The sequence below is a fragment of the Geotrypetes seraphini genome, chromosome 8 (genome assembly GCF_902459505.1).
Source record: "Geotrypetes seraphini chromosome 8, aGeoSer1.1, whole genome shotgun sequence".
NCBI lineage: Eukaryota > Metazoa > Chordata > Amphibia > Gymnophiona > Dermophiidae > Geotrypetes > Geotrypetes seraphini.
Genome location: NC_047091.1, coordinates 179,717,478 through 179,743,950, shown reverse-complemented (window position 1 = coordinate 179,743,950; position 26,473 = coordinate 179,717,478). Strand labels below are relative to the sequence as shown.

Sequence of the window (26,473 nt, the reverse complement as noted above, 5' to 3'; positions counted from 1 at the left end):
TCCTTTTTTTCCTTCTCCCTTCCCTCCTCCCTCTATCCAACATTAACTCTCTTCCCATCCCTTTTCCTCCTCCCCTCCCAGCAGCATCTCTCCTTCTCCCTTCCCTCCTCCCTCTATCCAACATTAACTCTCTTCCCATCTCTTTCCCTCCTCCCCTCCCAGCAGCATCTCTCCTTCTTCTCCCTTCCCTCCTCCCTCTATCCAACATTAACTCTCTTCCCATACCTTTCCCTCCTCCCCTCCCAACAGCATCTCTCCTAACTCCCTTCAAGTCCAGTAACAGCTCTCCCTTTTCCAGACCTTCCCAGCCTCCTATAGTGGCTTCCTCCCCTTCCAGCAGCTCTCGGTACTTGCCTGCAGGAAGTTGCCGGTAAATCACTGCCCTGGCAAATAGGAGAGCTGGTGGGAAGGGGAGACAGCCACTGTGAAGGCTCCCCAGGATCTTGTTCGCACACGCTGACCATCTCCCTCCACCTGCACCTGAATCTGCAGCTCTCTCCGTTCTTTTTTTTTAGTTCAAAATTTTGTTCTAATCGCAACTTCCCCGCGGCCCTCTTCAGCAACTCGGCAGGGGCGGCGATCAAGACACGCTGCCGACGTTGGGACCTTCACTCTCTGAGTCCCGCCTATTTTGTTTCAACTTCCTGTTTCCGAACAGGCGAGACTCAGAGAGGGAAGGCCCCGATGTTGGCAGCCTATCTTGATCGCCTGAGGCTGGGATGAACATTAGTCAGCAGGAACCGCAGTCGGCAGGAAATTTAACTGCCGACTTGATCTCACCGGCCCTGCGCGGACCGGCAGAAATGTTCTGCGGACCGACGGTTGAAGAACTGTGCTATAGAGTGAGTGAACTTCAGGCATTGGTTTCTGACCCACCACCGTACACAGTATTTCTTCATGACAAGGTGGTACTTTGAACTCATCCTAAATTCCTTTTGAAGGTTTTCACGGAATTTCACCTGAATCAATCCATTGTGTTTCCAGTCTTCTTCCCAAAGCCTCATTCTCATCGTGAAGTAACAGCTCTCTATACACTGGACTGTAAGCATGCCTTTGCATACTATATACAAAGGACTAAGCCACACAGGACTTCACCTCAACTGTCCACCTCATTGATTCTAACAGAGTGGGCCAACCTGTAACTAAGAGAACTATTTCCACACGGTAAGCAGCATGTACAGTGGAACCTTGGTTTGCGAGCATAATTTGTTTCAGAAGCATGCTCGTAAACCAAAGTGCTCGTATATCAAAGTGAGTTTGCCCAAAGAAAGTAAGGGAAACTCGCTTGATTCGTTCCACAGACCCCGCGCCCCATGAGGCCACCAGCGCTGCTCGCTTCCACCCCCACCCCATCACATCCCAAAAAGAACCCCCGAGGCCACTGGCACGCTTCCACCCCACCCCCTGAGAACAGGCATCACCCGCCCAAACCCTTACCGTGATCTGGCACCGGCACACAGCACCAATCCACAGGACGTGCCGGTGCCGGAAGATCCTGCATCTTGCCGCTAATCTCTGCTGGGCTGGGCTGGGCCTTGAGCATCTGTGCATGCTCAAGGCCTTCTGGCTTCCGCTCTCTCCGAGATCCTCAAGGCCCAGCCCAGCAGAGATCAGCAGCAAGAGGCAGGATCTTCTGGCACCGGCACGTCCTGTGGGTTGATGCTGCGTGCTGGTACCAGATCGCAGTGTGGGCCGGCGATACCGGTTGTTAGAGATTGGGGCTCGCAAATCAAGTCGATGCTCAGGTTTGTGAAGCACGATTTGCTCGTCTTGCAAAACACTCGCACACCGCATTACTCGCAAACCGAGGTTTGACTCTTTCCTTCTATTATGTTCAGGCTGGGCTGCAGCTTGAGGGATATGTTAACAGCACACAAGGTCCGAGCTATGGCAGCATCATTGACTTTCACTCCCATGGATAAAATTTGCAAAGCAGCTACTTGGTTCTCAATTCACACATAAGAACTGCCATCTCCGGATAAGACCTTCGGTCCATCAAGTCCGGTGATCCGCACACGCGGAGGCCCAGCCAGGTGTACACCAGGCGTAATTTTAGTCACCCATATCCCTCTCGTAAGGAAAAGTGCTAAAATGCCACGCGTGCTAGCCGCTACCGCCTCCTTTTAAGCAGGCGGTAATTTTTTACCTTGCGCACACTATAGCGCGCGCTAAAAACGCTAGCGCACTCCAAGTTTATTAAAAGCTTGATTTTATCGCATAATCAAAAGATTTCAAAGCGATGTACAAATAGAATATGACAAAAACAATATGTTTTGCTGGACAAAAACTTAACAATAGACAAACGAATTATGACATAAAACGTTTGGGAAGAACTACAATATGGAAAGAGAAAGAAGCGTGGAGGGAAATAACAATAGGATAGTTCATATCTAAAATTAAATTTGTGGGAGTGTGTGTGGCGCAGTGGTTAGAGCTACAGCCTCAGCACCCTGAGGTTGTGGGTTCAAATCCCTGTGACCCTGGGCAAGTCACTTAATCCCCTCATTGCCCCAGGTACACTAGATAGAGTTTGAGCCCACCGGGACAGAAAGTACCTGAATGTAAACCACCTAGGATATAAGTGGTATATAAGTAATTAAATGATCTCACAGCTTTTATGCGTCCTTGAAGAGAAACCATTTTAGGGCTCCTTTTACGAAGGTGCGTTAGGGCCTTAACGCGCGGAATAGCATGCGCTAAATGCCCCGCACGCTATCCACTACCGCCTCCTCTTGAGCAGGTGGTAGTTTTTCGCCTAATGTGCACTATAGCGCGCGCTAATCCAGTGCATGCGCTAAAAACGCTAACTCGCCTTCGTAAAAGGAGCCCTTAGTTTTCCTTTAAATCTGTCGAGGCTGGTTTCCTCTCTTACATAAATTGGCCACGAATTCCAAGTTTGAGGGGCTGTCACCGAGGGTTCAATTCTAAAAACGGCACCCAAATTTGGGCGCTGATAAAAATTAGCGCTAAAGTAAGTACTATTCCATAAATGGTGCTCAGAGTTGGGTGCCATTGTATAGAATCGTATTTGGCACCGGGATCTTTGCCCAGTTTTGGGCAAGAGGATTTACACAAACTGAGACCTGGTGCAAATTCTTGTACTAAATTGGGTATTGATCTCCCTTACTGTGTAACCCTGCGCACAGATTCCAGGAACGCGCCTGATCCGCCCATGACCTCTCCATAGCCACGACCCCTTTTCTGAGCCACGTGCAGATCCTGGTGCTTAAAGATTTGTACATTCATTTAAATTATCGCCAATTATTGGAGCTAATTGAACATAAGAACTGCCATCTCCGGATCAGACCTTTGGTCCAAGTCCGGTGATCTGCACATGTGGAGGTCCAGCCAGAGATATACCTGCCGTAATTTTAGTCACCCATATCCCTCTATGCCTCTCGTAAGGAGATATGCATCTAGTTTGCTTTTAAATCCTAGAACGGTGGATTTCGCAATAACCTTCTCCGGGAGAGCATTCCAGGTGTCCTCCACTCATTGCGTGAAGCAGAACTTCCTGATATTTGTCCTGGACTTGTCCCCACCTTAGCTTTAGTCCATGTCCTCTTGTCCATGTCACATTGGACATTGTAAATAATTTTTTTTCCTGCTCTATTCTGTCGATTCCTTTCAGTATGTTGAAAGTCTCGATCATATCCCCTTGCAGTCTTCTTTTCTCAAGGGAGAACAGTCCCAGTCTCTTAAGTCATTCCTCGTATTCCAAGTTTTATTAGCTTTGTTGCTCGTCTCTGCACCCTCTCCAGCAGTTTTATATCCTTCTTTAGGTTGGGAGACCAATGTTGGACACAGTATTCCAAGTGTGGTCTGACCATTGCCCTATAAAGTGGCATTATAACTTTCTCCGATCTACTTGTGATTCCTTTCTTTATCATGCCTAACATTCTATTTGCTTTCTTTGCCGCTGCTGCGCACATTCACATCTCACTGCTGTCTAGAATCCTATTCTAGGCAAGATGGTCATTTCGGCCAAGCAGTATTACAGAATTTATTTTCTTCTTAAGGGCCCAACTCTCCCTCCATCCCATTACACTAAGCTATGGAGTCCCACATGTGAGAATATGCTGCCTGCTTGTCCTAGGATAAAGCAGTTACTTACCATAATAGGTGTCGGAGACAGCAGGCAGATAATTCTTCCCTGGTTGGCTCCTTAGCTTGCTTATGGAACTGAGGTACCATGAGCTGGAGATGTGTGGAAATGCACTCGCACTTGTGTGGTGCAGTCATTCGCCAAGTTACTAAAAACTTAGTGGCAATACACTTTTACCACTGTCTGTACAGGGCTCAGTGGACGACATCGCCCTTACATGTGAGAATATCTGCCTACTGTCCCCTGATAATACCCATTACAGTAAATAACTGTGCTTTCCAAGTAATTGACTGCATAGTGAGTTTATAGTCTTGCATTGTTTTATTCTTGATCTCTAATGCCTCCGAGTATCTTGATAAGTTTCAGCATTTTCTACTCTATGGCCTAATGCTACCATATCCACTCGCAGTTCAGATGCCATAGCAGTTATCTCAGATCAAACTTCTTTAATTTCATTCATCCAACTATGTAACTCTCCCTAGGAATCCGCTGATAGCACACCAAGTCTGGCCACAGGTAGGGATTCCGAAGTAAACACTTCCTTTACTTGTTCAGAAGCGCCCATAAATGTTTTTCTACTGCAGCTTTTCCAATCGTGTTTTCGTAAAAGAAAACTCCGCCAGGGATACAAGGCACTGTTTAGACCTCATAGCCACTGAGTCAAGATAAAAAAGTTGCTTGGGCTAAAAGAATCATACTGAACTGTGAGAGAAACCTTTTAGCTAAAATAGGCTGAGAGATGCGGGGAGCTGATAATCAAGCTACCATCGCGGATGATGTCACCAGAATGTCTGAACCTCCAATTATGGTTTTTGGATTTTTTTTGGCCTTTTTAGTTTGGGTTCCCCCCCCCCCTTCCTTGTGGCTTTAGACCTGAGCATCTGGCCAGTATTTTTTTCATTTAAAACAAACAGCTTTTTACAATTGAGTCATTTGTTTTTGCTGAGACTTTTTTTCTTGTGATATCCCAAAAATCTTCCACAGACAGTGCTAGGACCATATTTGTTACTGACCCATAAGACATTTGCCTACTCTTGTCAGGGCCCTGATCAAATGTCCTCTCACTGTTGCTCTTTATGCTTGAATGCAGAAGAGCAGTTGAAAAAGTTGGTAGATCCTGCATGTGAGGACAGCAAGATATCAATCTTCTTAAAACCCATTGTCCCAAGTTGCTGTTTTCTCCAATTTATAGATAGGTACTGAAATGAGGGGAGCTCCGTGACTTATATGATGCAGGATGTCATGGACATGCTTGGTAGATCACATCCAAAAGCTTTGGAACAGGGGTTCTTAAAACTTTTTTTGTTTGTTTTTTTCTGTACCTTTTTAATTGATCAATGAAATTCTTGCTTCCCCTTCCTAAACCACATGACCACTAGTGACTACTGACAACTACATATGTGCCATAATCCAAGAAAAGTCTTAGAAATTGTTATTCAGCTGGCTAAGTAATCAAGAAGATGCTGAAGAAAGATGGAGAATAATATCCGTTTCCGTAAATTGCTGCTAACAGTTCAATCAAAAAATTGGGACAAGGAAAAAGAAAAATTGTACGATTACTCCAAAGACCCCTGAAGCAGGCTAAGAGCTGAAACACTGACAGTGTCTGGTCTTTTCTTCTGAAATAAAGAAATATATGTCCCAGCTCTACAGGCATCTATACTCTTTATTGGGTGATATTTGGTTTGTTGTGTACTTTGAATTCCCTTTCTCTGTGTGTTATATTTACCAGAGATATACTATTTCAATGAACAAAAATTTTTAGTTATAAATGGAGCCCAACTGACATTGTTGCCTCATTTCTCAATTAAGGGTGCACTAAGACTTTGTACCTTTTCTTAGATTCGCACTATAAAACGCACCTGACCGTAAGATGCACCTAGGTTTAGAGGAGGAAAATAGGAAAAAACCCATTCTGAACCAAATTGTATACTAATATATTTAATAAAATATACCAGGCTCTGCACCCAGCCCCCCTCACTCCCTGCCAGGCTCTGCACCCAACCCCACACTCCTTGCCAGGCTCTGCACCCTGTCCCTCCCTGCCCTGCCAGGCTCTGCACCCTGTCCCCCCTCTAGTGGTGGGCCAGGACAGAGCACAGGGCAGGTGTAGTGGACTCACAAGAACTGATAGCAGCCATTCAGGGAGTGGGGCCAGGCAGGAGCATGAAAAGCTTGCTCCTGCCTTGTGTGCCGCTGGCTGCAACATATGATGAGGCAGCCGTCCAGCGAGGGAGGGGCAGGAGCACGGAAAGATCACTCCTTCTGATACACCGCTGGACCAAAATTAAAAAAGGTATTGGGGGGAGAAATTGTTATACTTGCTCCATAAGACGCACATACATTTCCGCCCTCTTTTGGGAGGGAAAAAAGTGCATCTTATGGAGCGAAAAATGCAGTATATGTTAACTGTTAGTTGTTAATAGTGTTAAATGTTACTAAAATGACAGTAGTACACAGTTACACTACAAATAATTGTCCAAATAACTGCCTTCACTCTGCCTAGAAAATGTCAGTACGTTGCCTCAGATTTCAAGACCTTTATCTGCACCCATTTGACCTCAGCTAAGGCTGGAGTGCTATCTTCTATAGCTGGGGTTCTTAACTAGTGGTGCAGGATTTGTCTATCACCCTGTGTGTGAGAAATAAGTGATATCTTGCTGTACCCTGAGATTATCTATAACAAATGAGCAACTGTGCTTTCCTGTTTCCTTAATCAATGAAGATATGTTTTGAAGGATGGTAGGAAGTCCTTTTATAGTCTCTGCAAATTTTGTTTGTATCCCTCATCCTTTGCATCCCTTCCCAAATAGTTCATCTTCTCCATCTACCACCAACCTTTTTTGTTGCACAGTTCATCACAGCTCTAAAAATAAATACTTATCTGTATCGCCTGCTAGACCGGTATAGTTCTTACAAATGGGTTTATACCTCACTGTGACCAGCAAGTGGAGGCTGAAACCAAAGCTTGTATATTAGGATAGACTCCCACTAGCAATCCAGTCTATCTCAGTCTCCAGCAGGTGGTAAGACTAATTCGGCTCCCCTCTTAGTGCTGTTGGAATTTGTTTCGGTCTCCAGGGTTCCCCTTTTGTGCCAGACAGAGCTTGGATGGGTCCTGTTTGGGGATCCGTCTGACCTCTGGGGTGTTAAACCCAGCAGGTCTCATGCTGGGAATCTCCCCCCCCCCCTTTCCTCCATCTCCCCAAATTTTTGTAGAGGTGCCTCAGCCTGATCCCCATGGTTGGTCAGGCCTCTAGCTTTGAGAGCCATGGAGTCTGTTCTTATTGTACAGGCTGGAGCAGTGGGGAGCCTTGTTGGCATCTGGTGCCGGCGGCCAGGGAACCCTGCCACAAGTACCTCACGAGATGGCTTTGAATTGCAGGGAAGCTCGGGCTTTCCCCGATGCCCATGCAGGAGGTTCTTCAGCTGCCGACGGTCAGGGTACAAAGGATTCCCTTACCGCCGGAGCGGCTGGGGATTCCCTTACTGAGTCGGTCAGTTCCTCGGCCTCACCGTCTGGAAAATCCCAGGCTTCTGGAGCTCCGATTTTGGCTGTTTCTGCCACGATTTCAGCAAGAAACACCTCCATCTCAGTGTCCTTGGTTGACCTTCCCCCTGTGCTGGTGGCTGGAGATTCCGTTTCCAATCCGGGGGTCTTGGGGGGGGGGGGATTTCTACGTTGTGGTGCAGTCTTCGATGTCTTCTCCAGTGTGGCCTCAGATAGCGGCGGTTTTGCCCCCTCAATTCCTCTCTCATCCAAGCAGCCGAGGGTCTCTTGGGACAAGGATTTTTGTCCTGAGGAGCAGGATGTGACTGATGAAGACCTGGACCTTTTGGGAGATTTCCAGGATTCTCTTGGGGGAGCGACATCTAGTGGCGGATCCCCTTCTTCTGCCTCTCTCGTCCGACCTTCTGACTCAGGGTCCCATTCCAATGTTCAATCCAAGTCCCTTCTGTCTTACGGCTTGGCTCTTGAAAGGGAATGCCTAGATAGTGATCTCAACCCTCTTGGGGTCCCAGAGACTTTCTACTTCTTGGGCTTATGTGAGGATTTGGCGTATATTTGAGGAGTGGTGTGCTGCGCGTAGAGTGGTCGCTTTTCGCGCTACCCTGCCTACCATCTTAGAGTTCTGGAAGGGTGGCCTGGACAAGGGGACTGGCTTGGTCTTCTCTTCAGGATCAGCTTACGGCCTTGTCAGCCTTTCATGGGTTGTTGAATGGGCAGTGTTTGACTGCCATTCCTGATGTGATTCGTCGCTTGCGGGCAGCCAAATTGCTCAAACCTCCCATGCTCTGTTACATTTTGGGATCTGAATCTGGCTCTGTCTGTTTTGGTGCATCCACCTTTTGAACTTTTGGGTGACTGCTCTTTGAAAGATCTTACTCTTAAGGCAGTCGTCTTGGTGGCAATTAACATCTGCTAGATGTGTTTCTGAGCTGCAGACTTTCTCTGATCATCTCTTTTTCCTTCTAGTGGGTCCTCTTAAGGGGGATGGCACTTCCAAAGCTACTATTGTGTGCTGGATCAAGGAGACTGTTGCTTCTGCTTACCTTTATAAAAGCCTGTTCCAGAATTTCTCAAGGCTGATTTGACTCGGGTTCAGGCGACTTCTTGGGCTGAGTCTTCTCTAGTGCCTCCAGTGGATATTTGCAAGGCTGCAGTTTGGTCTTCTCTGCATTCCTTTGTCAGACACTACCGTGTGGACATTCAGGTGCATCGGGATGCGGTATTCGGTGAGCATGTTCTGGTGTTAGCCCTTCGGGGGTCCTACCCTTCATGGGTACTGCTTTGATATGTCTCATTTGTAAGAACTATACCGGTCTAGCAGGTGATACAGAAGGAGAAATTTGGTTCTTACCTGCTTATTTTCTTTCTGTTAGCCTGTAAACAGGTATAGTTCCCCACCGTTTCTATCTTTATGTGGTGATTGCAGGTTTTGATCATGTGCAGATTTTGATTTTTCTCCGGGTTCTCTTATTTTTCTAGGGCCAGGGAGATTTAAGAACAGTGGCTATGGCTTAGCTGGTGAGCTGTGGGAACATTTTCTGGGCCAGGTTTTAGTTCTATACATGTTCAGTGTTTGTTGTTTTTACATTCCTTTTCAGAGTATGTTTTACTGTTTTTCTGTTGTAGTCTTTCCTAGGTTCTGCTTGGCTATTCGGCAGACTGGATTGGTAGGGGGAGTCTGTCCTAAGTTATGGTCTCAGTCTCCACCTGCTGGTTGCAGTGAGGTATAAACCCATTTGTAAGAACTATACTGGTCTATAGGCTAACAGAAAAAAAATTAGCAGGTAAGACCCTAATTTCTCCTTATGTAACCCAGTTCTGGCCGATTCTGTTTACAACCCAGTTTACAACAGCATCCTGGCTGATTCTGCATTAACCTGATGAAAAACATATTTCTCAAAAGCTAGTTACAAATATAATAGCTCAGCACAAAGGTATTGCATGTATTTTATTAGCTGACCTTTTATTTCTAGGTTACGATTTAAAAAAATAAAATAAAACAGCTGTGGAGCTGAAAACCTAGTGCTAGATCTTTGTTTTAATACTTAACAGTATAAGAGTCAATTTACTATAGAGATTTATCCTGGATTTGAAAAATAATCTTGGAAACCAGCAGTTCAATACCATAATAGCTTATAATTCACATTTTAAAAAATGGTCCATGGGGACATTTTAAACATCAGCTTAACACAACTTTAGCTTGTAGTATGGTTTTTAAGGTTTAAGGGTCTGCTTTTCTGGCAGACTGAAAGAAAGATATACAGTAATTCTCTAAGCTATATATGCCAGAATATTTAGCTGATCAAATAAGGGTCCCAACAGTCTTCCATCTACCTAGTTTCTTTGAAATAGGTTGATATATTTTGTTTCATTGGTCAACGTGTAGAGGCTGTAAAAGGTGTGTGCTGTTGTAAGGGCTCTCTACATCTGATTTGGAACTCTGAGGGTGTTTGAGTGTTTAATTTCAACTAAAACGTATCCCAGTAGACCTGGAAATATCTTCCATGATGTATACTAGATGGTCAAATGTGCCCTGCCTCTCAAGCTTTCCATCTTTAGGTTCCAAGAAGTAAGAATGTAGCCTTAGCCATCCAGCTTTAAATTACTTTATCTGTTGATCTGTGGACTTGCTCCTTAAAGTGGATTACAAGAAGAAACCCATGTTCAGTTCATGGATTAGTCTCATTCTGGTTTTTCTCTTGGTGGAATCCTGTGTTTTTTCTTGAACATTTTAAATTAATCGTGTTGGTATTCATTTATTTCACACAGAAAAAACTGGCAGGACAGGTGACAATGACCCTAAAATTTAGTTTCCTAATAATTTTTGCATTTGACACCTTTTATAAACCTTCTGGGTTATTAACTTTTATGAGAAATTTAAAAATCATCAATCCAAGTGGTTTGTTTGCTATATTTGTACAGATTTTTTAAATTTTAGGTAGGCTCTTTTTATCTGCCCATTTTAATTTGGTTCTCAAGATAAAGAACGTGTATTTTTTTTATTTTTATTTCTACAGATTCCATTACAACTTATAGAATGTGTTGAAAGCCGGGAAATTTTTCAGCTTCATTTGACTTGCAAAGACTGCAAAGTTATTAGGTATGTAGAGGGCCTAGGACAGATGGGGAAGAGGCTTACCTTAAATTCCTCATACTACAGAGAGAGCTCTCATTTTCTGCCTCACGTATGCTCTGATGATTGGTTAAATCACTGAGCAAGACAACGCCAATTTGATGGCTTCTTGTTAGTTTAATTAACTACTTCCCTGCTTGGTTTTCATTGAATTCTTTGAATTCAATGAATTCTTGCTCTACTGCAGATTTATTTGTTGTATCCTTTGCTGTCCATGATGCATTGCTGCTTTATAACTCATTTTGTACTTTTGCTCTTTCAAAATCTAAATTTGTCTGAAAGCTATTTGACTAGATCTAAAGGAAAAGTACTATGCTTTTGATGCTTTTTGTGCTGTAAATACCAAGATACAGCACTTCATACCAAACTCATATTTGCTGGTTTTGTGTGACACTTTAAATTTAATCTCTTTTAAAGCAGTTGAAAGTGTAGTTAATTTCATTATATATATCTCAAAACAAGAATGTTGATGTATAATTATCTGTCCTGGTGTTTGGGGGATTCTTTTTGTTAGAGAAATCTTTTTACAAAGTCACAGTAGAAACCTCTACTGCAGCTTTGTAAAAGGTAGTTAGCATAATGGCTTTCTTATAGTTGGATTCTTTTATAGGAGGGAATTTTTGGGAAAAATTTTGAATTAAGTTCCTAGATTTCTGTGCAAATGTTACAAAATTTAATCTTTATGGGTATTAAAATAATTGAATATTTAAGTAATTTGTAATTGTTTTCCAACTAATAACAAATTGTATGGTGTTCCATTTCCTAATCACTATGTTAAACGCATATTGTTTGCACAATACAGTACTCTTGGCTAACCGGGTTGCAATTAACTGGGACTCACACAACTGGCAAAAAAATCACCAGTAGGAAAAAAATGTCCCCCAAAGCGGCAGTGTCCTGGACTACAAATCCTCCCTCCCTTCCTCTGTTAAGACCCCAAGCCCCAGAGCAGCTATGAACACCCCTCCCTCCCACCCCGAAGCACCAGCGTGGCAGTGGACCTGAGCCGCAAAGCCCGAAGTGGCAGAAGTAGGCGGCAATCCTGAGCCGTGAACTCCATCGCTCACTCCCTTACCTGAGCACAGCCAGTCAGCAGGAGACAGCCTGTTCTTCTGGTTGCTCGTGACCAGAAGAACAGTTATCTGGTATCCACCAATCCCCATGGGTGCAGGATAACTGAGGTTCTACTGTACATGTAAAATGAAGGCACTGACCATAATACACAACTGACACACCTGTGAACTTTTACCTAGATATGTCTTTGATCCTATCATAGATGCCAGTTTTTCACCTTCGAGCAGTGTCAAGAATGGCTGAAACGCTTGAACAATACTATCCGTCCTCCTGCCAAAATTGAGGACCTGTTCTCCTTTGCTTACCATGCATGGTGCATGGAAGTCTATGCCAGTGAGAAGGAGCAACATGGGGATCTGTGCCGGCAAGGTAGGTAAACACTCTGTATCCTCTGCAAGGGATACAGATTGAAAGTCTTTAACCATTGTAATGGCAAGAGCACATAGTATTGAGAGTGTCTGATTGTCTGCAGTGCTCCATAACTGTGTTCAAAATCCTTTCAGAGCAGAACTTATTGATTTTAGACATTTCTGCAAGTGACAAATTTTAACCAATGATTTCTGCCAGGCTTCTAAGTGTCTTTCCTTAGCATCTGTAACAGATGAATTCAGAAATGTAGTTATGCACATTTACCATCAGATGGAGATAGAGTACTGAACTGAACATTCCCTGGTTAGTATTCTCTATCTCCAGCAGGTGGATGGGCATTTTCTCTCAAGTTCCTGTCAGCTCCTGTTCTGGGTTTCCTACTTCAGAAGAGCTTTGGGGTATCCTGACTAAGCAGTCTGGCTTTAGGGGGATACACTTGGTGACATTGGGTCCCTTCCCCACCATAATCTCTCTTCAGTTACGACCTCTAATTTCCTTTCCCACACTTTCTTTGAGAGAGGAAAGTGGCATGAAAGCTTTTGCTGGATCTATGTCTTGGCAAGAGGGTTAATTCTGCTACAGGCAGCACTTATTTCTTCAAGGAAGGATTCTCTGCTGTTCTGTCAGAAAAAATGCAATCTCTCCTGCTGCCAACCAACAACCCTCCCCCCCCAAGCAGCGGGAGAGATGTCCACTCTCTGCTACTGCCAAGCGAACATTCCCCTCGCAGCAGGAGAGATGCCCATTCTCTCCCACTGCCACACAACACACCCCCTGACCTCTCCCACCCCCTGACCCTCTGACCACTCTCCCTGTATCTTGAATTAGATGTCTGACTGAAGGAATGCCTACTCCTTCTGGCCAGCTGGCCCACCTTTTCAAAATGAGCCTTCCCCTCCCTGGTGCATCCTGGGATACAGCAGGAAGGGGCCTAAGACTCTGATTGGCGTGGATGCCTAAGGCCCCTCCTATGGGGCGTCCGGGCCAATCAGAGCCTGAAGAGGCGGGCCAGCTGGCCGGAGGGAGTAGGCATCCCTACGGTAAGGCATCTAATTCAAGGTGCAGGGGAGAGGGGTTAGAGGCAAGGGGGGAGTGTTGTGTGGCAGTGGGAGAGCGTGGGCATCTCTCCCACTACTGCCAGAGGGATGGGGTTTACTTGGCAGCAGGAGAGAGTGGACATCTCTCCCGCTGCAGGGGGTATAGGGTGTTCTGTGGTAGCGGGAGAGAATGAGCATATTTCCCGCTGCTGGTGGGAGGGTTCGCTTGGCAGTAGCAGAGAGTGGGCATTTCTCCCGCTCCTTGGGGGGGGGGGTGTTGTTGGCAGCAGCAGCAGAGACTGCATTTTTTCTGCCATTTGTACATGCAAATTTAGAGTTTTCGCTACTCTGCTAACCTCATTTACATGAGCGTTTTTTGCAGAATGACTCGCTTTTTTAAATTCGCTCCAAGAACGGTTGCAATAGCAGCCTGTCATTTTTTAACGTGGTTTTTGAGAATCTAGGCCTCAATGTCAAATCCAAACAGAAGATTCTTCCCATTTTGATCTTAGACTGGTTCTTGAAAGGTCAAAACGAAGTAGGGAAAAAGTTATTCTGATGAAGTGATCACATTATTTTAGGCGAAGAAGCCTACGACATAGACTGCTTATGCTCAAGCCTATACATATTTGAGGCATGGTATATTCAGAAGGCGTTTTCTCCATATCCAGTCAAAAGCGCGCGAGACAATCGCATGCAGGACTTCAACACTATTTTAAAGCATTCCGAGGGTGTGTGTGGAAGGGAACCCCCTCACTTTACTTAGAAATGTTGGTGCTCCCATTGGGGGGTGGGGGTGCCCTCCCATTACTCCCATTACAGGGGAAAAATTACTGTTTCCTCTAATGGGGGGGTTCCACCCCCCGCCCCCTATGGGAGCGCCAACATTTCTAAGTAAAGTGTGGGTGGGGGTTCCCCCCACCCCTTCGGAGTGCTTTAAAATAGTGTTGAAATTCTGCGTGCTGACGTCCTGCGCACAATTGGGCGGGTTTGTCCATTCCCAATTCTCGCGCGGTTTCATCTGTGTACCGTTTTCTCTTTCTTTCATGTTTGTCACCAATTTTGTCATTCCCTCCAGGTAGCAGTCCTCACCTGTTTTCAAGAAAAATTTATAAATTCTTCACTAGCCTTAGCTCAACAATGTCATGCAGTTGTTGAAAGGAGTTAGCCATTTCAGATCTCCTTGTTGGCATCCACGTCCTGGCTGTAATCTAATTCTTGTTCTTCGATCACAACAGAAGGCACCTTTTGCATTTTTGCTGAAAGCTACTCTAAAAGACCATACTCTAAAGTCTCTTAATTACTTGTCACTCTTTTGTCTGCATGCAGGGTCTCTGAGCTGCAAGTGTTGTCCTGCAGAGATCCATTCCTCTGGTTTTCAGAGGCAGTGTCAACTTGCCTAAAGTGATATCCACTTTTCATCTCAATCAACAGTTATTTCTTCTGCCTTTTTTGTGAAGAGGATTATCAGGAAGCGTTTTGTTTTCTTCTCCTTGATGTTCATTGCATATTTCTTTAGTATCTGAAAATCCACCAATGAATTCAGATCATCTTTTTGTTCTCTTTTCAGGTCAGAACAAAGATAATGTGACTTCCAAAGCAGCTATTGCTCATTGCATTAAGTTAAAGCTATAGCCTCCTTATCTTCTCTTTTGTAAGCATCTTCCAGTCGGCTTTCAAGCTCATTCTGCTCAAGTTGTGGCGACTTGTTAGAGTTCAGATGTTTTTCTCTTGAAGAGATTGGTAGGGTGTCAATTTGGTCTTCATTGCATCCTTCTTCAAAGCATTATTTCTTAGATGTCACAGCACGATCAGTTCCCACACTATGTAAATATTGTTTTCCTACAAGTCTTTGAATTCATCTGCTGCAGACGCTAAATGAAGGAAGAGTTATACCTTACCAGGTAATTTTTTTTTCTTTATTTTCAGCAGATGAATTCCGAGTCTCACCCTGTTTGTTTTTTATATCGGTTCAGTTTTCAATTTGAAGTGGTTTCTGTTAAATGGTAAATTTGTTATTTTTGGCTCACAATTTTTCAAATACAAAGTTCAATTATTTAGGTTTATTATGATGTGGGGGAAGGAGAATGATATACCTCAAAGTTTCCTTCTGCTTTGTTATGAGAAACGCTAACTGACAAGGAAGTGTTCCATCCTATAAGATAGAGTTCAATTCACTGCTCTTTATCTCCAGCTGTTGGTAGATGGGCATAACTCGCAAGTCTCTGGATTCAATTGCTGCTACTAAAGGAAAGAAAATTATCAGGCAGGCCATGATTTGTCCATGGTAGTCTATTGTATCTGTTTTCTAGAAAGATGGTTTCTCTATGTTGAAAGTTTTGCTATCAGTGAGGTCTTTAACAGGATCTAGGGAATAGGAAACCAGAGACTAAGATCCCCGGCCTCTCCCTCTTCCTCCCTATTTTTAATTCAGCAGGGTGGGTAGGCAGAGAGGCAGGTCCCAGCCTCTCCTTCCTCCCTCCCTATTTTTAATTTGACAGGGCTTGGCCTTCCCCTCCCCTCCCCCCCCCCCCCCCCCCCGTGTACCTTTTTATTTTTTTAAACTTCTGGCACCCTCCTTCGCTGGACGTGGCACCTTCCCTCGCTGAGAGCAGTACACAAAGCTTGCTGCCTGGTCCCCGCTGCTTCACCTGAGAATGGCTGACACAGTTGCCTCATCTTCTGTTCTCTTGCGGCACAGCGGCGCACCAGGTTGCTTGCCTGGTCTCGCGCCACTTCCTGCAAGAACTCAGTTCTCGTGGGAAGTGACGCGGACCAGGCAGACAACCTGGTGCGCCGCTGTGCCGCAAGAGAACAGAAGAGGAGGCAGCTGAGTTAGCCATCAATTCTCGGGGGAAGCGGCATGGGCCAGGCAGCCAGCCAACCTTGTGTGCCGCTTTCAGCGGCAGCAATAAAATAAGGTAACGGTGGGGGGGGGGGCGCGCCCTTTGGGTATTCACTCCATAAGACGCACCCTTATTTCCACCCACTTTTTTTGGGGGGGAATAGTGTGTCTAATGGAGCAAAAAAATACGGTAAACTTTATATAACTGAGGTGAAGTTGCATAATTGTAATAGGTATTCTCTAAAGATAGCTGAGTACCAGTCTCTGATCCTTCCCCTGTTTTATTAGTGTAAATGAATGTGGCCTCGGGATAGTAATTCTTGTATATGCATAGTAAAAGACTTGTAGGTTTTGTAGAAAGCTCCAGTTAAGGTATCCTTTAGGCTGAAATTATAGTGACATAATGCAGATGTGTGATCAGTGAACTGCTGTCCAAGTGCACTTGATGATAGATAAGTGTGTTGATTTTTGGGGCAGAATAAAGGATTTCTGACTTCTTAGCAAAAAAATTTAAATCGCTGGATTTGTGTGTGTGCTTGCTTAATTGTGTCCCCCCACCAGATGTGTAGGACTTGGAGGTTTTTTACTTGTATTTATTTTTTCATACACATATACACAATCGGGGTCCATTAGCCACCAACTGAAGTAGAACAATATACTTTTGCAGGGTTTTTTGGGTTTTTTTGCGTATACACATGGAATGTAGGCAATTCCGGTCCTCGAGCCACAGGCAAGTCAAGGAGGCAGTGCATGCAAATTCATCTCATACGTATTCATTGTGGATATCCTGAAAACCTGACCAGCTTGTGGCTTTCGAGGATCGGACTTGCCTACCCCTGTTTTAGACCATAATTATTACCCCTTACTCAAATGCTCTACAGAAGGAATTCACTCTAGATTTTTCACTCCACCTCTGTAGTACTTCACTGATCAGTTTAGCGCCCTCTATAGTCTTTCCTTCTGCACGCATGTCTGCAGCTCTGTGTGTTCTGCTCTCCCCATTTTATTTTAAATTCGTTCCCATTTTATTTTAAATTTGTCCCCTTTGTGGGTATTTTCGCATTTTGAAGCAAATTTGGAGCTCTGCCTGCCTGAGAATTCACAGACTTCGGTCTGTAGCTGACAGGTCGATCCTTTTTGGGTACCTGTTAGCCAGTCTACATAGTTTTCCTTGGCGCTCAGAGCCATCCCTGAAATAGTCTCACCTTCTGTTAAGCAGGGGTCTAGCGCAGACTGTTAGGCATGCTTAGGAACTTCAGCGGCGTTCCGCAGTGTACTGGCTGCATTTTTGTGCCCCTGCCCGTCCTGGTGTACATCCAGTGGTCCACTGGGGTGGTGGCATAGTCAGACTGTGGAGTCTGATCAGCAGCCCGAAGATCAGCTTTGTGAGAGCATTCCCAGCATTGTGGCAGTGAATTCTTATACAGCTGTGAGAAGGAGGATTCTAGTGTATCAGGTCACAGTAAATACATGGAGCCAACAGCTTGTGAGCGATGTTGGGGAAAGTTTAAAAAGTGGGCTTTTTCTGAGTTTCTGCATATTCCCCTGTGTTCCCCCTCCTGAAAAAAAAAATCTTAAAATCACCATTTTTGGACTTTGGGAAGTGAGAATTATTGTGTTTTGGTGCGAATTTAGTGCCGGTGGTCATCTTGGATTTTTAGTGATCTTTTTTTTTTCCCTTCTCCCTGCTTCTTCAAAACTAATTTTTGCATGGAAAACTGCTGAGATGGAGTCCTTGGAGTCTCCTCATGTGACTTCATGCCAGGATTGCTCAAAGTTAGCGCTTTTAGAGCATCTTTGTGCCATGTGTTGGGTGGCGCAACTGGGGGGGACTATAGTGACCGGCTTAGTTTTTCCCCCACAGAAGCAAGTGATCATACACTCAGCCAGCCCAGCAAGGTGGCCTCCATTACTTTCAGGGCTTGGCACAGCTGGTTCTTCAGCCTGCCTGGCTGCAGACTCTCCGCAGTCTGACACATGAATTTAAGTAATCCAAAGGTGACTCCATGCCCCAGGAGCTGGATACCTTCTCTAAAATCATGAGGTTTTGTACTCTTGAGTTTAAAAAAAACAAAAAAGGCATGTTCTTCTCCTGAGCAGTCTCCTTTCCCTCCCAGGGTTTTTTTGGGTGGCATGGTGCCTTTGGGCATGTCCTTGCCTCCGTTTGATCCATCTGTTGATTTGCGTGCTGCTGATTTGGGAGATTTGGCTGCTGATCCTGATCTCTCTGATTCCTTGTTTGACAGTGCAGTCCTTCCCGGATCGGGGGATTCAGTCTTATGTGCTGGATCCGTGGATCCTGGTGGTGATCCTGCTGTCCTATGCTTAATCAAGTTTGCAGCTCTGCCTGTTCTTACTACTGCATCTGTGCAGGAATTGAGTTTAGCTACTCAGCCAACTCCGTCTATGTTTTGTAGTGGACGCTTGCATTCTGCGACTTTTCCCTGGCATCCGGATATGAGTTTTATGGTCTCTGAGCAGTTTGACTCTCTGGAAGGTACTTTGAAGCTTGCTAGAACTATGTCCCACTTGTATCTTCTAGTGCAGGAGTGTCAGCAGCCAAAAGTGGATTCCTTGGTGGCACAAGTGACTAAGCGCACCTCTCTTCCCAGTGCAGGAGGTTTTGTGTTGAAAGCTATACAGGACTGCCGTGTGGCTGTGGTTCTCGGGAAACTTTGAATCCGCCAATTTGGACTTCAGTGCTGCTAGGACGATGTCTGTCTTTTGTCGCACATGCCTGTCTCGGCTGTGCATCCTAGAGACTGATGCGGTGGAGCTACCTCCTCAACTGTTGCTGGCTGGGACACTTTATATAATGAATGCCTTATATGGCCTTTTGACAGTGCTGGCAAAGGTATCAGCATTCTCCTTGGCCCGCTGAATGCTCTGGGTTGCGTTTCCACTTCCACGGCAACTTTAGCGATGTTGTCTCTTATCCCAGGCGGGCTGGTGTTTCCACTTCCACGGCAACTTTAGCGATGTTGTCTTTTATCCCAGGACAAGCAGGCAGCCTATTCTCAACATGTGGGTGATGTCATCCACGGAACCCTGATGCGAACAGCTTCGCAAGCTGATTTGCTTGCAGAACTTAGAAAGTTCGCGACTGCTGCATTGTACATGCGCGAGTGCCTTCCTGCCCATGCAAGAGTACGCGTCTCCTCAATTCTGTTTTCCGCGGAGCCGAGAAGTCGTGTGTTTGATGCTCTGCGCTAGACTCAGTTTTAAAACTTTGTGCCTTCTCTCACCGTGGCTCGTGTTCTGTTATTTTTCAGGGCGCTGTGTGTTTTGTGCGTGTTCATTTAAAAAAAAAAATCGAGTCTTTGCGAGTGTCTCGTCTGCAGTCTGTGCATTCTATGCAAGGAGTAGAGTCTTGGCAGTGCCTCGAGCTGAATCTATACACTGTATGCAAGGAGTCGAGTCTTTGCGAGTCTCGTCTAGAGCCTTAGCACTCTTTACAAGGAGCCGAGTCCTTGCCAGTGCCTCGGGATACCTCGACACAAGGAACTCAGTTTTTTTTTTGGTCTCGACCTCGATCTCCAGCCTTCCTTCATCACATAAGGCGCTGCCCTTATCAAGGCATGGGCCAGGACTCCTTGATGTTTTCTCTCCGCAGAACCTGCCTGGTTCGAGGCACTGTTTGCCACATCAGTCGAGGTACCATCGAGGTCCAGGTCCTCTTCTTGAGACAGGCCTCGTTTTTCCAGGCCTAGAGACTCTTCAAGGCCTCCATCTACGAAGTCGAGAACGTCTCCTGCAGAGCTTTACCACTATGGTTTTTCTCCTACGAGGGATTCTATCCATTCTCTCTGTCAGTCATCTGTACCTGCATATTCAACCTTAGGTATTAATACTCCAGAGAGACTTCACCTTCATTCTCTGCTTTGTGAGACGCCTCGAGGTCACCTTCTTCCCCTCGGTGTCAACCTTCCTTGGAGCATATGTTTGTTTTTTTTCTTTTTTCCTCACCAAATACTCTACAAAGTATTTAGAGGAAATGGGTATGTCTCGTCCTCCTCCGGAGTCTCTTAAATTGCCCACTAATAGACTTCTTTCTCAAACTTTCAAGCAAAATCTTGACATACCTTATTCCATTCCTGCTGTACCAGGAAAGCTGGAATCTGGTTACAGGATGGTCCACTGCAAGGGCTTCGAGAAATCTCAGTTATCCCATCAGTCCCTTCTCATGGAATCTTCTCTGACAAGGACCAATCATGTCACAGTTTATACCACTGTCCCTCCTGGAAGAGAGGGCAGGACCATGGATTTGGTTGACATCCTGCCTGAATTTTACAAATTTATTCCTCAACATCGTCTTTCAGAGTTTCAGCATGTGACTACCACTCTGGCTTAACTCCACATGCATCTCCTTCAATCTTCTATGATGCATTTGAACTTGCCTCAAGGGCCGCTGCCTTTTCAGTAGCGATGCGCAGGCTTGCCTGGCTCTGCACTATAGACATAGACCCCAATCTTCAAGATTGTCTTGCCACATTCCTTGTCAAGGCAATGAATTGTTTGATTCCATCGAGGCAGCTACTCAACGATTGTCTCAACATGAAAAATCGTTTGCTTCCATCACTTGTCCTAAGCCTAAGCCTTCCACTTCTAAAGGCTTCAGACCTCTTCCTTCTTCTCAGAAGCGTTTTTCCACAGAGAGCAGCTCCTTATACAAGAGCACCTCCTCAGAAACAACCACAACAGCAGCAGAGACAACAGAAACCTTAGACCCCTGCTGTGCCTAAGCCCTCTAGGCTCTTTTTATCATCAGGGAAGGATACTCTCGTCCTTTCATCCAGGTCCCTCCATACCTGCCTCCAAAAGAGTTTCCTTCAAATCCATCTCAGACCACCCTTCTTCAGGAAGCTCAAGCTCTCCTTCGTCTCCGTGACATCGAGGAAGTTCTGCGGGAACAGCAGAGCAGGGGGTTTTACTCCCGTTACTTCCTAGTCCCGAAGAAGACGGGCGATCTGCGACCCATTAAGAGAGCAATTTTGGATGTTGTCTCTAGTATCATTGTACCCCCTTCTAGATCAGAATGATTGGTTATGTTCTACAGATCTCAGAGGCTTACACTCACATTCCCATTCATCCAGCCTCTTGACAGTTCCTCAGATTTCGGGTGGGAAATCTGCATTTTCAGTACAGAGTGCTACCTTTCGGCCTGGCTTAATCTCCAAGAGTGTTCACCAAGTGACTAGTTGTATTAATAGCAGCTCTGCGGAACCATGGGCTCCAGGTGTTCCCGTATCTGGACGACTGGCTCATCAAGGATTCCACAGCTCAAGGGGTTATTGTAGCGCCCTATGGACTACATGGTTTCTGCAACGTTTGGGGTTCAAAGTCAACTTTCCTAAATCCCAGTTACAACCTCTCAGAATTTATAGTTTATCAGAGCTGTCCTGGACATTGTCCGACTCAGAGCATTCCTTCCTCAACAACATCAGGATGCTCTCTTTCATCTCTGCCACAAGGTGTCTTCCTTGACTACAATTTCAGCAGGACACATGATGGTTCTCCTAGGTTACATGGCCTCTACAGTTCACTTGACTCCTTTTGCCAGACTGCACCTCAGAATTCCTCAGTGGACCCTGGCATCTCAGTGGGTGCGGGCTTGCAACCCACTCTCTCAACACATTACAGTAACTCCTTCGTTGAGACAGTCTCTACACTGGTGGATACTCTCTTCCAAGGTTTACTGTTTCACACGCCCCCCTCATCAGAAGGTCCTCATGACAGATGCCTCGACCTACGCTTGGGGGGGCTCATCTCAAAAGGGGTCTCCATACTCAAGGCCATTGGTTCAGCATGGACCGTCTGTGTCACATTAATCTGTTGGAACTCAGAGCGATCTTCAGTGCTCTAAAGATTTTCAGCATCTTCTTCATGACCAGATAGTCCTCATTCGGATAGACAACCAAGTTGCCATGCCTTATGTCAACAAGTAGGGAGGAACAGTATCTCTCCCTCTTTGTCAGGAAGCTCAAAAGGTGTGGACCTTGGCAATCCATCACAACACCTTCCTGAAAGCAAGGAGAGAGAAAAACTGGCGGACAAATTGAGTCGTCTTCTGCAACCTCATGAATGGACACTCAATTCTTCGCCTCTCCATCACATTTTTTCTCAGTGTGGAACTCCTCAGAGAGATCTCTTTGCGTCTCCCCACAACCACAAACTGCCTCAATTCTGCTCCAGGATATACACTCATCGCCTCGAGGCAGATGCTCTCCTTCTGGAATGGACGCATTCCCATTTCCTCTGATTCTTAAGACTCTTGTCAAACTCAAACGGGAGCATGCCACCATGATCTGATCGCTCCTCGGTGGCCCAGGCAACCTTGGTTCTCCCTTCTACTTCAACTCGGCATAAGAGAGCCTCTGCTTCTACCAGTATTTCCCTCTCTGCTTACACAGAGTCAAGGTTCTCTACTTCATCCCAACCTACAGTCTCTACACCTGACAGCTTGGTACCTCTCCACATGGCTGCCTCTCTACAGTTGTCTCAGTCTGTACAGGATATTCTAGAGGCTTCTAGGAAGCCTTCCACTAGACAATGCTACAATCAAAAATGGACTAGTTTTTCTGCTTGGTGCACCATTCATCACCTACCTCCTTGTCTTCAGTTTTGGATTACCTGTTGCACTTGTCTCAATCATCCATTCAAGTCCATCTCAGTGCAATTGCTGCTTTTCATCAGCCTGTCAAAAGGCAACCCCTCTCTGTTCATCCTGTGGTTTCCAGATTTATAAAAAGACTTTTCCATGTCAACCCACCTCTCAAATCACCTCCCATGGTTTGGGATCTCAATGTTGTTCTTGCTCAATTGATGAAGCCTCCTTTTGAACCAATGGCTTTGGCTCATCTGAAATATCTCACTTGGAAAGTGGTGTTTCTCATTGCTCTTACATCTGCTTGCAGGTTCAGTGAGCTACAAGCTTTAGTTGCAGACCCACCTTTCACAATATTCCATCATGACAAGGTGATCTTCCATTCTCATCCTAAATTCTTACCTAAGTGGTTTCAGAATTTCATCTCTATCAATCCATTGTACTTCCAGTGTTTTTTTGCAAAGCCTCCTTCTCATCCTGGAGAATCAGCTCTTTATACTGTGGACTTTCAGCGTACTTTGGCTTTCTACTTGCAAAGAACTAAGCCACACAGATCTGCACCTCAACTTTTTGTCTCCTTTGATTCAACAAGTTGGGACATCAGATTTCCAAGTGCACCATCTCCAACTGGTTAGTTGCTTGCATCTCTTTCTGCTCTGCTCAGGCTAGTCTGCATCTATAGAGTCAAGTCACAGCCCATAAAGACAGAGGCATGGTGGCATCAGTAGCTTTCCTTAGATTTACTCCTATTCAGGAAATCTGTAAAGCTGCCACTTGGTCCTCGGTTCATACCCTCACCTCTTATTTTGTCTGGATGCTTTTTCCAGACGGGATGGCCATTTCGGCCAGGCAGTGTTACAAAATTTATTCTCCTCAATTGCCTACACTCCCACCATCCCATTCTGGTTAGCTTGGAGGTCACCCACATGTTGAGAATAGGTTGCCTGCTTGTCCTGGGATAAAGCACGGTTACTTACCGTACCAGGTGTTATCCAGTGACAGCAGGCAGCTATTCTTACAATCCACCCACCTCCCCTGGTTGGCTTCTTTGCTAGCTATCTGAACTGAGGAGATGCATGCCCTTGCATGGATGGGAAGGCACTCGTGCATGCGCGGTGCGGCAGTCACAAACTTTCTAAGTTCTGCAAGCAAATCAGCTTGCGAAGCTGTCCTCATTGGGGCTCCATGGATGATGTCACCCACATGTTGAGAATAGCTGCCTGCTGTCCCTGGATAACACCTGTTACAGTAAGTAAATGTGCTTTAAGGGGCAGTTATTGTTTGGCACAGGCCTGGAAGTCCGTACGGATTCGGTAAGGAACCATCACCCTGCCTGATTGTAGACACAGATCCTCTAGCGGTTCTGGGCATTCTAAATTTCATGACTCCAGACAGTATGCACATTCCATGTCGCAGAGATTTTCCCAGAGCTCCTGAGGTTGGTATGTGAGCTACAGGCATTCCCAACCTTCCGCCACCTGTCCTGCACAACCTACCAGAAAGATTTAGTGTTGCCAGGATGCCGAATACCCCTCAGCAGATAGGGGGCTGGCTCTCTGAGTGTCTGCCTACCTGGATGCGCATTACAGCAGACCAGTGGGTCTTGGACATTATTTGATCAGGATACAAGCTGAAATTTGCCCAGCCTCTGTTGGATTTGTTTGTAGTTTCTCCATCTGGACGACGGACAAGATGCTCAGCACTGGTCGCTGTACATGAAGGACACGGTACTACGCGAAAGGGTCCAGAGAAGAGCGACTAAGATGGTTAAGGGGCTGGAGGAGTTGCTGTACAGCGAAAGATTAGAGAAATTGGGCCTCTTCTCCCTCGAACAAAGAAGATTGAGAGGGGACATGATCGAAACATTCAAGTTACTGAAGGGAATAGACTTAGTAGATAAGGGCAGGTTGTTCACCCTCTCCAAGGTAGGAAGAACGAGAGGGCACCCTCTAAAATTGAAAGGGGATAGCTTCCATACGAACATAAGGAAGTTCTTCACCCAGAGAGTGGTAGAAAACTGGACTGCTCTGCCAGAGTCTGTCATAGGGGAAAATACCCTCCATGGATTCAAGACAAAGTTAGACAAGTTCCTGCTGAACCAGAGTGTACGCAGGTAGGGCTAGTCTCAGTTAGGGCACTGGTCTTTGACCAGAGGGCCACCGCGTGTGCGGACTGCTGAGTCTAGGCTATGTTTAGGGCTTGCTGGATATTTAAGCTTTAGAGCCAGTGTCATGTGATCTCTCTGGCTCAGGCATACTTTAGCATGCCAAAGAACGGCTACGATGATTGGAGGTCTATTCTGGATCTTCAGCATATGAATGCGGCTCTCAAACTTCCTCACTTCCAAATGGAGACCGTACGGTTGGTCATTACAGCAGTGGTTCCAGGGGACTTTTTGGCTCCTGGCTCTTATGGAAGCATGCTTACACATTCCTATATTTCCGGCCTTCTGCAAGTTTCTACAGTTTCAGTTCTGGAGCAACTTTACCAGTTCTTGGCCCTGCCCTTTGGGCTGGCGACCGGCACCTCGGACCTTCATCAAGGTGATTGTGGTAGCGGCAGCTTACCTGAGGAAGATGGGTTTGCAAGTTCTCCCTTATCTAAATGACTGGATCAGAGCTCCCTCGTTGGCTGAGGGAAGTCGCACAGTGGAGCAGGTGCTGGAGGACTTGTACTGGATTGTCATCCTCAGAATGAGTCCTCTGCAGCCCACACAGTCATTGGCATACTTGGGAGTCCTTGTTGATATGACTGCGGGCCATGTCTTCCTGCCCAGGACTCATAGAGAGAAGCTGTGTGTACAGATTTCTGCGCTTTTGGAGTGGCCGGCTCCTTCGGCGTGGGATTATCTTCAAGTTCTAGGCTTTGTGGGTGCTACACTGGATGTAGTTTCTTGTGCAAGGGCGCACATGCATCCTCTTCAGCCTGCCTTACTCTCTCACTGGGTGCCACGCCGAGATGCCTTGCAGATTTGTCTGTCGTGGCCTCTACAGACTCGAGCAAGTATGGACTGGTGGATTCGGCCAGAATCCCGCTGCAGGGGTGTTCCACTCCTCATTGTCTCCTGGATTGTGGTGAGGGCAGATGCCAGCCTTCAGGGCTGGGGAGCTCATTGCAATTGTCCTGTTCAGAGGTTGGACACTATTATAGAAAAAGTGGTCCATCCTGCCCGGTGGAGCTCTGGTCCATTTGTTTGGCTCAGATGAGGTTTCAGACTCAGAGAAAGTGGTCCATCAACCAACTGGAGCTCCGAGCCATTTGTCTGGCCTTAAGAAGATTGCTGAAGACCTTGAGGGCCAAGTGGTCAGGGTCTTCTCTGACAATGTGATGGCAGTAGCTTATATCAATTGCCAGGGAGGGCCCAGGAGCACTTCTCTGGCTCAGGAAACCCACCTTCTTTTTCTTAGGTGAAACATCTCCTGGCGCTGACAGCAGCGCATGTGGCGAGAGTGGACAACATGCAAGCAGACCTCATCGGATGGTCTCTGGATCCGGGCGAGTAGATCCTTTTCCCATGGGCATTTCAGATGATTGTGGAGCGCTGGGGGAGTCTCCGTGTTGATCTCGTAGCCACTTCATGATTCCTGAAGGTGCTTCTCTTCTTCCGTTGAAGATTTGAGCCCCGAAGCCGAGGGCTCAACGCAGCAGGAGCTTTCTTCTGTCTGTTTTTATTCCTGGGCCATTGGTTAGCTGTGTCTTTCAGAGGATCCTGGTTCATTCTGGCCACGATATGCTGGTGGCTTCAGCTTAATCATGTGGGCGTGTGGGTCACAGCCTTTGGGCTGAGCACTTCTT

The 26,473-nt window shown here is 46.0% G+C and overlaps 1 protein-coding gene across 18 annotated transcripts in view; it reads left to right on the top strand.

Annotated features, from left to right (window-relative positions):
- Positions 1 to 26,473, top strand: part of MTMR3 (myotubularin related protein 3) — a 248,542-nt gene that overhangs the window by 135,664 nt on the left and 86,405 nt on the right. For all 18 annotated transcript variants that reach the window (XM_033956412.1, XM_033956413.1, XM_033956430.1 and 15 more), the window contains 2 exons: positions 10,634 to 10,716; positions 12,026 to 12,192. In XM_033956412.1, coding sequence (XP_033812303.1) covers positions 10,634 to 10,716; positions 12,026 to 12,192 — 250 coding nt within the window. The remainder of the gene's footprint in view (positions 1 to 10,633; positions 10,717 to 12,025; positions 12,193 to 26,473) is intronic.